At 39.9% G+C, this 12,629-nt stretch overlaps 1 protein-coding gene across 1 annotated transcript in view; it reads right to left on the reverse strand.

The window, feature by feature from the left end:
• Positions 1-151: 151 nt before the first annotated feature.
• galntl6 (polypeptide N-acetylgalactosaminyltransferase like 6) overlaps positions 152-12,629 on the reverse strand; it is a 248,889-nt gene continuing 236,411 nt past the window's right edge. Inside the window, exon 13 of the mRNA XM_048594039.1 lies at positions 152-232. Coding sequence (XP_048449996.1) covers positions 152-232 — 81 coding nt within the window. The remainder of the gene's footprint in view (positions 233-12,629) is intronic.

Here is a 12,629-nt window from a genome sequence, read left to right on the forward strand (position 1 = left end):
GAAGGGTCTAGGCCTGAAACGTCAGCCTCTCTGCTCCTATGATGCTGCTTGGCCTGCTGTGTTCATCCAGCCCTGCACCTTGTTGTCTCGGATTCTCCAGCATCTGCAGTTCCTACTATCTCTGATACATATAATAACTAACAACTTACGTTCATATAGCACTTTTAATATTATAAGATCTCTCAGCGCACTTCACAGAAGCATAACCAGCCAAAATCTGCAACTGCTGTGTCTAAAACCACAAGAAATTACAAAGAAAAGGTTTAACCATTTGTAAGCACGGTCCATTCCATCACTCAAACCAGTCTTCCATCCCTTGACTCTGTCTAGACTTCCTGCTGCCTCAGGAAAGTAGCCAACATAATCAAAGACCCCTCCCACCCTTGTTATACTCTCTTACGCCCTCTTCCATTGGGAGAAGATACAAAAGTTTGAAAACACGTACCAACAGATTCAAGAACAGCTTCTTCCCCACAGTTATCAGACTGTTGAATGGATCTCTCATATATTAAGTTGATCTTTCTCTGCACCTTTTCTGTACCTTTAAAACTATACTATGCATTCTGTTCTATGACCCTGATTTATTTATGTATGTTATAATTTGCCTGGATAGCACACAAAACAATACTTTTCACAGTATCTCGGTATATGTGGCAATAATCAAATCAAATCAAAACAAATCTGACACAGAATCATATAAAGAGATCTTAGGATAGAGATCAAACACCTCCGCTGACTCATGGGAGACCCTAGCTTGAAACAGACCAAAATGGCAATGGCTCATTCAGGAAGGCACAAAACACATTGAGAATTGGGAATTTATTGGGAATTTTCAGAAGCGAAGGATGGCATCCAACGGACAGCACAAACTCTGAACCAACTAATTGACTCAATCCTGCCTTGCAAGTGACGGAGTCACCAGATTTATACTTGATTTATCAGCCGCCTGTGAACCCATCAAACTGCCTTGGAAACAAGTTATCCTCAACCCCTTCTAAGAAGACGAAGGGAGGTTAAACAGAGATAGGGGAGGAATTCCAGGCTTTAAGTAATACAGCTTTGGTCAAAGAAGAAGAGTTGAATCTTGCTCTTTTTGGCTAACTATAATTTGCATTGAGTCTATGGAGGAATCTTGTTGTGAGAGCAAGTGACATTTCTCATGTTGCCTACCAACCTTACCTCAATAAATACCTACGCCGCCCTATGGTGCCTGCTTAATTCTATGCACATCTTACCACGTACCAATCCTGGAACAACTCACTCCTAAGGAGATATCCACTAAGAGGCCGGCATCCCTCGCCATCGTGGAAAGGCCATTGTGCACCCGGTCATTCTGACATTGCCTCTCATCAGCAAAGCAATGGCACAACTGCCAAAAAGCCACACTGCCCAAGTTATATAGCCAGTATGGCTGAAACTCTCCTCCATGTATAACCCATTCTTTCACCCTGGTTGCTGTTTAACCAGCACCTTATACAGTTTACCTGTCCTTCACTACATCACATCTAACCTTATGTACAGTATTCCTGGAACTCAAGGGTTAAAGTCTTCTTGCAAAGAATTGGCAGCTACTTTCATTCTTCACTAATTGCTTACATTGTAGTATAGTTTGAACTCAGTCATAAATATGATCCTAATTGCTGTTGCAGACAGTGGTACAAAATAATCTTGGTCCAATTCCACGTTTATCAGAATGGCTGAGTTGGCAGCATTCTGAAGTTGATCTTTACTTTCAGATGTAAATCAGCTTGAAATGATTAAGAAATAGTACAAATTCCACCTGCCAGGTCAAGTCCTATTAGCACTCAGTTCTCCAGTGTAAGGTGATCCGCCCAATTAAACACAGCAAAGGAAGTGAAATCAGAGAGACCTTGGGAGGAAGATCAAGCCAAATGTGGAAGGAAGGGGCAATCAAAGAGGAGTGTATGATATCAGTTATGACAGACGCAGTGGAGGGGTAGGTCATTGAACAATTTCTCAAGAAGCCTTTTCAAGAGCATCCAAGGACGTCTCAAACCATTAGCAGCTTTCCACAAGACTGATGAGGGCTGAGGATTATGAAATTGAGGCAATAATTAAGAGAATTCATACCATCACTACAGTCATAAGTCTGAAAGAAAGAGTAACCTAGCATCCAATTGCCTTACAAAATATAGCCAGTGCTGTGTGTTAAGATTTTCAAGAAAGATTGCTTCCTGTGTACAACACCATCTCCACAGGTCACCATGTCCACAAGGAGGTGAAGCCAAATTTTAAGCTCGACTGACTTATTGTTCCCTTTTAATGCTCTGCACAGCTGCTGCACTCACGTTTGCAGTAAATGGCACTGCATTGCATCAGTCTCTTCTGGCCCAGTATTAGTTTCTGCACCTGAGGCAAAATTACCACTGGTTTAGGTTGAGAAAGCGAAGCACAAAATTTGACACGGAACTTTCTACCCCAGAAGGTGATGGAGGCGAGGTCATTGACTATTTCTAAAATGAAAATAAATTGATTCTTAAACAAACAGTGAATGCTGGAGAAATTCAATAGGTCTGTCAACATTTGTGGAGAGAGAGAAACAGAGTTAACATTTCAAGTCTGGTACTGAAGATAGATCCTTGTTAGACAGGGCAATCAAAAGTTATCATGCGGAAATGAGAATGTGCAGTGCAGCCTGGCTGAGCAGGCCTCAGGAACTACTTGTTCTACTGTTGCTCCTGCCTTGTATATTTATAACGACATTGATGCTTCTGAAGATCCAGCACTGTATCTCAGACGAAAGATTAAATTAATTCAATGAATGTAAAAGATCCCATTGTGAAGAAGAGGTGATTTCTCCCCATGTCCTTTTTACAGTATTTATCCGTCAATCAATGCTATGTTAGCTAAACATCTAATCATAATCCCTTTGCTGGTTGTGGGAGTTTGCTGTGTGCAAATTGACATGTTTCCTGCATTACCAGAATGACAACGGTTCAACATGTTTCAGGACAGTCTGTAATTGTAATTCTTTTTATGTTATGTCAGATTGCCATGACTGTATCTCAACATTGTGCTTTTATTGCAGCCTCGATGAATGGCATGCATGTGAATTTTCATATGAACATACAAATTATGTATATAATTTATTAATTTATATACAGGTAATAGCCAATTCTGGTCTCCCTGTTATAGGAAGGATATTATTAAGCTAGAGAGAGTTCAGAAGAGATTCACCAGGATGTTGCTGCGAATGGAGGGTTTGAGTTATAAGGCGAGGCTGGATAGGGTGGGACTTTTTTCACTGGAGCATAGGAGGTTGAGAGGTGATCTAAAAGAAGTTTATAAAGTCATGAGGGATTTAAATAAGGTGAATGGCAGGTGTCTTTTCCCTAGGGTAGGGGATTTCAAGACTGGGGGCATATTTTTAGGTTGTGAGGAGAAAGATTTAAAAAAGACATGAGGGACAATTTCTTTTTTACAAAGCGTGGTTCATGTATGGAATGAAGAAGTGGATGGTGCGGGTACAGTTACAATGTTTAAAAGATATTTAAATAAGTGCATGAATAAGAAATTTTGAAGGGATATGAGCCAAGCACAGGCAGGTGGGAGTAGTTTAGTTTGGGATTATGGTCGGCATGGACTGATTGGACTGAAGGGTCTGTTTCTGTGTTGTATGAATCTATGACTCTACAAATTAGGAGCAGGCATAGGCCATTCAGCCTGCTCCACCATTTGATAAGATCATGGCTGATCTGATTTTGGCCTTGACTCCACTTTCCTGCTTACCTCCAAAATACTTAGTCTTTAATCAAGACTCTGCCATCTTTGCCTTAAAAATATTCAATGACTTTATTTTCACTACTCTCTGGGGAAGAGAATTTCACAGATTTATGACCCTCTGCAGAAATTAAAAATTTACTACATCTGTCTTACACAAGTGACTTTATTTTTAAACTTCACCCCCCAATTCTAGTCTCTCCCATGAGCAGAAACATCCTTTCAGCATTCACCCAGTCAAGATCCCTCAGGACCTTGTATGTTTGAATAATATTATTGCTCATTTTTCAAAAGTCGAGTAGATGCAGAGCAACCTTTCCTTTCAAGATATTTGCTTATCATAGGAACCCTTTGAAGGAACCATCTCTGCCTTGCTTGTAAAGCAATTATATCTTTTCTTAAATAAGGCAACTAAAAAATGTCCTGTACTCAAACTGGAGTCTCATTAATACCTTGTACAACTGTAGCAAAACGTCTCTGCTTCAATATTCATTCTCCTTCTGATAAATTCTATTTGCCTTTCTAATCATTCGTTTAACCTTCAAACTAACTTCTTGCAATTGATATCTCCAGACATCCACATCGTTCCATACCTCAGAAGACTGCAATCTCTCACTATTTAAATAATATGCTGCTTTTCTATTTTCCCTGCCTACATGGGCAATTTCACATTTTCACACATAAACTCCATCTGCCAAATATTCTGCATCAGCATTCAATGCTGTACTAGCACTAACAATGTAGTGCCATTTATTTGCTGAATGATACATAATTTCAGTCTGTAAATTTGCAGACACTTAAACTGACACATATATTCACACACACAAACAAAAAGAATCCATTCAAAGTAAACAAATTCCTACTCCACAGTGCTGTAATCTTTGCCCAGCAGACTTTGGCCATGGTCCATGCATAACTTGAAGTATAAAAGGAAGTAAATGATGCAGCTTTGAAGCTGTCACCTAGAATGTGAAGGAGGAGTTATATCATTGTGGCCATGCTGCCTTTGTAGACGTACATCCCATTCACAAATAGTTTAATAGCCAGTACCTCATGGTTTCCTGAATTTGGGACAGTGATGTATATCTATTTCTATATTTTAATATCATTTATTTTAGAGTTTGGATTTTGAGTTATTGGTATGTAGGCTTGATCTGTATCTATAAATGTGGTTTAGTGATTAACTTGTAAGCATTTCTGTAGCCAGGATGATATATTGTAAAACACGGTAGAAGAGAGAGAGACATCCTTGAGATTAATGGAGTTTTGGTTCCATTGGGAGATTTTTTACAACTGATCAAATTAAATATTGTAGTGCATCAGGTTTCCATTAGAAGGTGCTGGGATTTCTTTTTGGCTTATGGGGAACGCCTCTAATTTGAAGAAAGCCCTTTTGGTTGCAGGGTTGCAGAAGTGTTGGCTGAAGCTCAATGTGTAAGACAGTTTTTCCTAAGTAAGGGAGATAGTTTAGAATTGTTAAAAAAAACTTACTTCAGTGTAAGTAATTTAATATTAAAGTTCCAGAAGAGAAGTGTTTAGGTAAAACTCTGAAAGGGTTATTTGAAGCTGAGAAAGTTTAAGTTCAAACAAACATAAAGAATGTTGGAGAAAGTGAACTTTTCAAGTCCAATATGACTTCTTCAGAATGGGTGTGAAGAATCAAGAGGAAGCTATCAGATTCTCAAGATAGGGAACTGAAGTCATGGTTGAATTAAGCCACATAGATGTGATAGAGAAGAGAATTCTCTCTTATATGAGTACTGTAAAGGAGTGTTTTTGGATTAAGGGTATTGTATTTTGCTGTGAGTTTCCAAATATTTAAACATGTGTTATATGCAAATAGCTTTATTTATTTTAATTTATCTTAATTTGTTTTGTGTAATAAACATCTGCATTATTGTTAAATCAACTGTGCAGCATTGTGTGCTTGTGTTTCAGTGAAAAACTGCCTTGTTAAAGCCAAAAGCAAACACAAAATATACATCAATCTAAATTTCAATCTGGGATCTGACTGAGAATCACACAGACGTGGAGACATGCAGCACGGAAACAGACCCTTCAGTCCAACTGGCCCGTACCGACCAGACATCCTAATCTGACCTAGTCTCATTTGTCAGCATTTTACCCATGTCTGTCTAAACCCTTCCAATTCATATACTCACCCAGATGCCTTTTAAATGTTGTAGTTGTACCCTCCACCACCACTTCCTCTGGCAGCTCATCCATGAAACATGCGCCAACCTCTGCATGAAAAAGTTACTCGTCAGGTTCTTTATAAATCTTTCTCATCTCACCTTAAACCTAGGCTCTCAAGTTTTGAACTCTCCCATCTGAGGAAAAAGACTTTGGCTATTCACCCTATCCATACCCTCATGATTTTATAAATCTCTATAAGGTCACCCCTCAGCTTCCAATGCTCCAGGAAAAAGCCCCAGCCTATTCAGCCTCTCCCTTTTGGCTCAAACCCTTCAGTCCTAGCAACATCCTTGCAAATCTTTTCTGCACCCTGTCAAGTTTAACAACATCCTTCCTATAGACTTGTCTCATAATAACAGCAGCTGGGATCATAACAGGACCAGTTTTGGCAAAATTCCCAGCATTGCCTTCATGTTGGCCAGGGCATGTGACTTTTTACATTGATTCTCTCTGCCAAAATTTGTGCCAAAAATATTGGTTAAATGGGCGAGGTGGTCTGTGGCTGCAGCCGTTGTCATCGTAGTATGGTAACAGTGGGAGGCCGGTACTTGAAAAATGCAGTGGTGCTCTAAATATCAGTGTGCTGCTGGAAAGCCACTGGCCTTGCTATGACCACCACTGGAGGGCACTTACTAACTGGAAAATTCCAGGTGGCATAGGCTAGTTATTAGGCCTTATTAAGGCATAGGCCTTATTAAGCCTCTTAATTACCTTATTGGCTACACACTGCTTGTAGGTCACCACCCACAACCAATGTTGCCTTGGAAGCACACACAGCCAGAAAGAAAATTAGAACGCTGCCCATAACTCAGTCTTTTTGAAAATTGCTTAGGCAGAACAGTGCTGGCAAACTTTACCTTTCTTTCTCTGCTGTCTGACCTGTCAAATGTTTACAGCATTTTCGATTTCTTTTTTTCAGATTTCCAGCATCCTTAGTATTTTGTTTCTGCTTTCAATGAAAAGTCATCAAATCATCAAACAAATTACAATTTCACTGAGTGGAATTCCACCTGAGTGGAATTCTCTTCAGTCAAGTCTGGATCATTGAATTTATCAAAGGCTGAATTAAATAGACATTTTTGATAGTCAAGGGAGTCAAGAGTTTTGGGGGAGGGGGCAGATGGGAAGGTGGAGCTGAGACCTCAGCCAGATCAGCCATGATCTTACTGAATGCTGGAACAGGTTTGAAGAACCAAATGGCTTACTCCTGCTCTTATGTCCTATGTTCCAACATTTCAGAAAATCACTTTTCACTCTTGAAACCAAACGATTCCATCTCTTTTTTGATCAATCTTCCTTCTTAGCATATTTCTCATTCTTTCTCTCTGGAAACATAAGCATAAACTCAATCATAACATCCATTTCGGTTACCTTCTGCAATGTCACATCCATGAAACCTCAGCTTGACTTTCTAACTCTAACTTCAGAAAATCCTCTAGAATTTTTCCTATCGCAGAACTCTCCTAATAACTCTGTTGATATTTTCAGGATGCCTCAGCATCCCACTTACAAATCAAGCTGTGTCAACAGCCTCAAACACTTTCTTGTCCCCTCAACTGTGGGCAAATTTCTGCTTTTAGAAGAAATCTCACCAGCTATTTCTCTAGAGTTTTTTTTTAATTTCCTTATATGTTTACTGGTTATGGGGCTGGTTATATTAGTTCATTAGATGGCTAGTCTATGATTCAGAAATAATACCAACTGCTTGGTTCAGTTCTTGGCTGAGATAGATTTGGCTATGCTTGATGTGCCCCTCAGTTATATGACCAATTATCTACAGTCTAAAAATTCTGACAGGTCCTCGTGGACTATGGCTAATTGCCTACCTTGTTTTAAGTTACTTATGTGATGATTTACACATTCGTTCTAGCCTGGATCCCAAGTAGACTTTATTTCAGCTGGGTGGGGTGAAATTTTCCTATGCCAATTGTACACTTGGTTTTAACTCAGTGCAGCAATGCATAAGTTCTTAACATAGAGAGTTTCAACCCTACCCCTCTCTCTTCAGTTGAAAATATTGCTACAAAAATCAGTGTTTCTGCCTTCTGTAAGTTCATCCCTGATAACTCACAGCTAAAATCCTGGAAACATTGAGTAGTAGCTGTGTTATGACATGTAACCATTGTTGCCAAGGGGAAAAAATGTACATGAAAATGAATGCATCAGTCACACTAAAGCTCTGTTTGGAAACGTAACAGGTATGTTGGACCAATATGTCTCATTCACCAGTTTTACTGTATTTTTCTTGGACTATGTGGAAAAAAACATATGTTGTTAAGACATATATGAGTACACATAGCAACAACTTTAACTGGAGAAAGTGGGATGAGTTAAAGGAGAATTAGTGTAATGTTATAACAAAATTAGCCAGGCAGAGGAGGGTGGCTGTGACTGGGGACTGGTTAGGGAAGAAATGAAGAACCCTTAGGCCGTCCTGTGGAAAATAGAGCATAGAATGAATGGGCTGAAGAGGGAACAATAAGGGCCAAGATATTGGAGACTGCTAAAGTGAAGCAGCGAACCCGAAAATACATGGATGTTGGTGGAAAGAGAGTGACAAATCAATAATTGAGCCAAGATGGGAAAGTGTCAGTTCAGTGAGGTAGCAACAGGCTGAGAAGATGGGTCAACCAGAACAAAAGTTAGTCTGGATCTTGGAAAGGTGGTAGAAATTGACTATTCTTGTTTGGAGGATTATGGTATTGCAGTGAAGATTTCCAGAGCAGATCTGGTCTGTGACAGACATGGTCCAGGAAGTGCTAGGAAAAAGTGTTAGAGTGGTGGAGGGCAGAGACCTTAAACACTTTCAAAAAGTACCTGGATCTGCATCTTAAGTGCTGTAATTTGCAAAGTTATGGGCCCTGTGCAGGAATTTGGGATTAGAAAGGGCATCTAGGTGTCTTTGGGTCAGCATGGACAAGATGGGTCACATGGTCCCCTTCTGAGCTGTAACATTTCAGTGGCTTGATGGTTCCATAGTAGTTTCTGGACCTCTGCAAAGTAGAGGTCAATTAGTAGATTTGAGGACAGCAACTCAGTTACAAAAGCTGGGGCGTGATTCCCTAGCATTTAGAAGGTTACAGGATGATTTCATCAAAGTTTTTAAGATGGTAAGGGGAGTTGACAGGGTATATTGGGGGGAAATGAAAAAAAAGTGGTTAGTCAGACCTTTCAGAAGTGAAAAATAATTCTACATAAAACCAGTTGCAAAAGTTGGAACTTTCTTCTGGCATCAGCAGCTTGTCAAAAATATAACAACCTCAGGGTCAGCATTAACATATGATCTTGCATCATTTGTTTGCAGCAATTTTAGAAACAGCCCGCCTCAACTTTAGGGCATTTCAGGATAGGATAATGAATGCTGTCTTTGCCATGGAGTAATCTATAAAAAATGTTGATGATGGTAGATCAAAACCTGATTACGATCTACACTGCCTCAGTCCCATATACCTCCTCAAAGTTAACTAGTCACTAAATGATCATTAGACAGCTCAGGGTTTGAGTTCCCAGAAGGTCTGCAGCAGGAATGAATCTGAGATTGTTAGACTTTTGTTAACCTAAGGTGATAAGAGGTATGGGACAAACACAGTTATATGGAATTAGGTCACAGATGAGCCATGATCTCATTCAACAACCGTATAGACTAGAGAGGTTAAATAGACTCCTCCTATTGCTATGTTCCAGAATAGTTATTTGAAGCCTTCACATTGAAAGTATGTCGAACAGAAAATTCTCCCTAATATTTTAATCTCATGAGTGAATAGTGCCGCATGTGACATACGGATTATTCCTGTAATGCTGAATTTCACGGACACTGACAATTCATCTTTCTATTTTTGGACTCCCTAGGACAAAACCTTGTATCACCCAGTGAGCAACAGCTGCATGGACTGCAATCTAGCCGACAAGAAGATTTTCATGAGCAAATGCAACCCCTCAGTGCACACCCAGCAGTGGATTTTCCAACATGTCAATGTGACAGTTCTAGAAAAATTCAACAGTAACTCCAGCTCATAGAAACGCCTTTGCCACAGCGAAGACTGTGCACATTTGGCAAGTTGGTCCTTTGGCAGAACTATTGGCAGCTGGGTCAATTCATTCAGGTGTTGAGTTTTGTAGCTAGGGGGGGGGGGGTGGGGGGGGGGAGGGTGGATTCTGGGGAGGGTTTGGTGGGCTTACTCTCAGGATCAGTAATAACTGTAGCCGAAGTCAAGAATGCGATGGAAGCACTTTGAATAAAATAAAAGGAGCCTCACCAGCTGTTGCAGGATGTGGAAAGACTCGAGCAGTCACGGGAATGCCTTGCTGGACAAGAGCAAACAGATTCAGACATGCATCGGACTGTATAAAGGAGAGTTGGAATTCTGTAGATTCTCAGGTCAATCCTGCCTCAGTGTATCTTTAAGCGGATGCTGATTGCACTTTTTGCTTTAGGCAGGCCACAGTTTGACATGTCAGCAGAGGAGTGCATGGCTGATACCAGGTCAAATCTGTTGACAATACCGTATCAGAGAGCTGTCCAGGATTTGACAATTATACTGAGTTTTTTTGTTTGACCCTGTTTGGGTTTTGTGAACAGTTGTGTTCTTTTCACTTTTTTTGTATAAATTAAATTGAAGAACAAATTTCATGAGTCATTTATTGGCAAATATGGATGATGAGAATTCCAAGAAATGATTAATTGCGAATCTACGACAATGATTTCATTTTCCTTATAGCACTAAAAGTAATATTTTCCTTTTAGAGGACTGAAATATTTGTTAGGTTTCTGAGAAAAAAAGCACTTGCAGTATTTTTTTCTAAAATAACATGACTTTATTACAATGATATATTGTGATACATACTGGGTATAGCATTCCCCAGTAATCGCTGCACATTTTTCTCAATAAATCTTTGTAAATGCGTTTGTTTGGATCCTGCCACATACAAAGGCCAGTCATAAAGAAGAGTGGAGAATAGAAAAAGGCATTCCTCAAGGACATTAGGGATGGGCAATAACTGCTGCCCTTGCCAGCGATGTCCACATCTCATGAATAAATAATTACGTAAAATTCAAAGAGGTATAGAGCACTCTCTGAGACATCGTATGGGCTGGAACATCACTTTATGCATAGCAGGCCAAGTGTGAAGAAGGCAGCTCGTGCTGACGGCTGCAGGATCACCCAAGACTCAGGGTGAGGCTAATTCCTGATTATGATCTACACTGCCTCAGTCCCATATACCTCCTCAAAGTTAACTAGTCACTAAATAATCATTAGACAGGTCAGGTTCTGAGTTCCCAGAAGGTCTGCAGCAGGAGCTTCGTATAAGCAGCATGATGGACAGCGTGATCCACAACAGAAATGCAGTTGTACGATCTTCTTGACTGCACCACAGACAATACTCCCAGATATAGTAGTTCAAATATTTGGAGGTCATCAGTTTCACCTCAGCTTCTGCCTGACTAGTAGTAATGCCAGGATACATGCGTTCTCACACCTGGCTTTCCTCTTAAACTATATCAAAAGTAAAGCACCAGGTTTTGCTTTAAAGAAATGTTTTTATAGACACGTTGTAATTTCCGATTAATAGCTTCAAGGTACCCCTCACTTGAGAGCATTGGTTTTCCCATTATCCAATATAAAAAGGTTGATAAAGAATCATCAGACTCAAAACATTACTCCTCTGCTTTCTTCCCACAGATACTGCCAGACCTGCTGAGTTTCTCCAGCAATTTTTGTTTTTGTTTCAGATCTCCAGTATCCATAGTTCTTTGTTTTATTTGTATTTATTCCATATTGCATATAAGATTGAAGGGGAGGTGATGTGCCCTTTGGGTAATTCGGGATGAGTGGCTAGCCTATGAATGAATAAAAAAGAAATTGACTGTATTAAAATATAAAAGAAATATTTATGCACATAATTAAAGAAGTACTGTAAAACAAGTTTATATCTATTCATCCAGCCTCTTGATACACAAGGAAAAAATGTAGTAGAGCAGAATCTCAGAAAATTATTTTCTTTTCCCATCCTGCTCATTTTTCAATTGCATCATAACATATTGTGCAAAGAAATTTCTACAAAAGTTGCAGCACAGAACACTTAGTCACACTTTCATTCTACTTCAAACCCGTGGCTGATCCAGGGAGGTTTGAAATCCGATGAAATATTATTGACCTGAAACATTGGTTGGAATTTTCCCAGTCAAAAGGAGATGAGAGGCTCTTGAGGCACAATGGTCGTGTTCCTACCTCTGGGCCAGGAGGCCTGGGTTCAAGTCCCACCTTCTCCAGGTGTGTGAGATAACATCTCTGAACGCGTTGATTAAAAAATAAAAAGAGGAGGGGATTTTTCTGCAGTGGGGAGTTATATCCCCTAAAACCAATGTCAGATAACTTTATACCACCATCTTCCAAGTTCCAAAGTGTGCTGCATCCCCCCTTGGATTTGGTCATAATTAAACAGCTTCTTTAACACTGACTTTCTCAAACACAGCACCAGTCTCCCAAACTGCCACAGACTTTAACCAATTAAAATGACAAGCTTCAGCCATGGCTAAGTGAAAACCAAAAGAACTGCGGATGCTGTAAATCAGGAACAAAAACAAAGTTGCTGGAAAAGCTCAGCAGGTCTGACAGCATCTGTGGAGGGAAAAACAGAGTTAATGTTTCGGGTCCGGTGACCCTTCCTCAGAACTGATGGTGGCTGGGAGA

This window comes from Rhincodon typus, chromosome 3 (genome assembly GCF_021869965.1).
Source record: "Rhincodon typus isolate 14 chromosome 3, sRhiTyp1.1, whole genome shotgun sequence".
Classification (NCBI taxonomy): domain Eukaryota; kingdom Metazoa; phylum Chordata; class Chondrichthyes; order Orectolobiformes; family Rhincodontidae; genus Rhincodon; species Rhincodon typus.